This window comes from Haliotis cracherodii, unplaced genomic scaffold (genome assembly GCF_022045235.1).
Source record: "Haliotis cracherodii isolate W230 unplaced genomic scaffold, xgHalCrac1.p SCAF_9, whole genome shotgun sequence".
NCBI classification, from domain to species: domain Eukaryota; kingdom Metazoa; phylum Mollusca; class Gastropoda; order Lepetellida; family Haliotidae; genus Haliotis; species Haliotis cracherodii.
In genome coordinates this window covers 1,368,844-1,370,952 of record NW_027266343.1, presented here as the reverse complement: position 1 = coordinate 1,370,952, position 2,109 = coordinate 1,368,844, and the positions used below count along the sequence as shown (strand labels likewise).

General features: G+C 40.6%; 1 protein-coding gene across 1 annotated transcript; it reads right to left on the bottom strand.

Moving 5' to 3' along the window:
- Positions 1 to 474: 474 nt before the first annotated feature.
- On the bottom strand, positions 475 to 1,008 carry LOC139453001 (axoneme-associated protein mst101(2)-like). The gene has a single exon (XM_071234631.1). The coding sequence runs from the start codon at positions 1,006 to 1,008 to the stop codon at positions 475 to 477; it is 534 nt and encodes a 177-aa protein (XP_071090732.1).
- Positions 1,009 to 2,109: the final 1,101 nt, after the last annotated feature.

The window sequence follows — 2,109 nt, the reverse complement described above, 5'->3', positions numbered from 1 at the left end:
TTGACCACAGTTAGTCTTCTTCATCCAATGTTTTCATAACAATTATCGTGAAAAATGGTATTTCTGTCGGATTGGTGATAAACTAAGCTGCCGGGGAAAATATAGTATACACTTTAAAATTGTAATTGAACAAAACATTAGGAACGTTATCAAAACGTTGCTGGCTGAAAAAAGTCACCGAAACACTGCATTCTTACCATCCAGAACACAACTATGATGCACATATTAAATACATCACCTTCGAATAACCTTTTCTGGAATTACGAAAACTCGAACTGTTTTTTTTCAATCTTTCGACGACATCGATTTAACGAGACCCTTCTGTACTTTTAATCTGGAATTTGACGGTCAACACATCTCAACATGTTTAATTCTTACTGGAGGATGGATTTGACATGCGGAAGGGTATGTGTGAGCTGAGGGTGAGGGGGTGATGGTGGAGATTACATACTTATTTTAAACGGGTTATAATATTTATACCAGCACAGCTGCACTGGAAGCATCCTTTGCCTGTTTCTTGCATGCTTCTTGCATGTTTCTTGCATGCTTCTTGCATGCTTCTTTACATGCTTCTTGCATGTTTCTTGCATGCTTCTTTGCATGTTTCTTGCATGCTTCTTTGCATGTTTCTTGCATGCTTCTTTGCATGCTTCTTTGCATGCTTCTTGGCATGTTTCTTGCATGCTTCTTGCATGCTTCTTCACATGCCTCTTGCATGCTTCTTTGCATGTTTCTTGCATGCTTCTTTGCATGCTTCTTTGCATGTTTCTTTGCATGCTTCTTTGCATGTTTCTTGCATGCTTCTTCGCATGTTTCTTGCATGCTTCTTTGCATGTTTCTTGCATGCTTCTTTGCATGTTTCTTGCATGCTTCTTTCCATGCTTCTTGCATGCTTCTTTGCATGCTTCTTTGCATGTTTCTTGCATGCTTCTTTGCATGCTTCTTTGCATGTTTCTTGCATGCTTCTTTGCATGTTTCTTTGCATGCTTCTTGCACACTTCTTTGCATGTTCCTTGCATGCTAATTGTTCGCACTCAAGGCACAACTACTTATAGTTGTAATGATTTGTGGACACAAGCACGGATACAAATTGTTGGAGGGGCGATGGGTAGCCTGGTGGTCAAAGTGTTCGCTCTTCGAACCGAAGAGATTGATTCCCCACATAGCTGGAATATTGCTACAAGCGGCGTAAAACCATACTCACTCACTCACTCACTCATAAATTGTTGGAAATGGAACGAGGCATTTTATGTTAGGTGAGTGCAAATAATATGCATTTTGCGTTTCGTACTTTTTTCGGAACAAAATATGATTGGATGCTCAAAGTTTTGAAATTCGTATACACTTTGTCTACCTGCTCCTGCGCCGCTAAGGCTTTGGCGTTGTGATCATTACCGCAGATGTCGTTCAGATCCCCAGTACAGTTATTTCCCTTTGGGACACGAACAGATCGCCCATTGTCGTTGACGTTGTTGATGTTCTGAGTATTCCATTTTCACCCTATCATCTACAAAGACTAAACCAACGTCCGATAGAATACATGACAGTGATCTTAGATAGTTCAAGCGTGCGGTAGGTCCATATTGCATAGTCAAACAAAGGCACTCAGTGCACAAGTATATTCTTGACATTGCACAACAGGCTGTGTTGGTGGTTATATCCCGAGTCTTGCCTGATAGTTGAAAGCACTAAATAAGATGATAAAACCATTCCCTGAAAAGCATTCTCCTGTTTATGACTTACCTGCGTGTTGGCTGCGACAAGCCAGTCGTAGTTTAGAGAGTTACTGTAATAAAGTGGCATCATTTATATTGCTGCATCAGCACTTTTATAGCTATGCGCGGATATTGTCTCATGTCAAAAAGATTAAACTCACAAAGGCGACACAACTTTCCATAATAATAAGAATTTTAAATCCTTTGAGTGAGGCACGAACAAATAAAAGTGAGTGAATATAGTTTAACGCCGCTTTTAGCAATATTCTAGCAATATCACGAAGGACAGACACTTTGACGAGCGAACACTGGTCCACTAGGCTGCCAACCGCCCAAAACAAATTGCCTCCTCGTTCTTGGTTGCCTCCATAACTCAGCGGACGTACGATTTATG

Excerpts from the sequence above, each read along its gene's own strand:
- LOC139453001 (XM_071234631.1), bottom strand. The coding sequence starts at position 1,008 with ATGCAAAGAAGTGTGCAAGAAGCATGCAAAGAAACATGCAAAGAAGCA.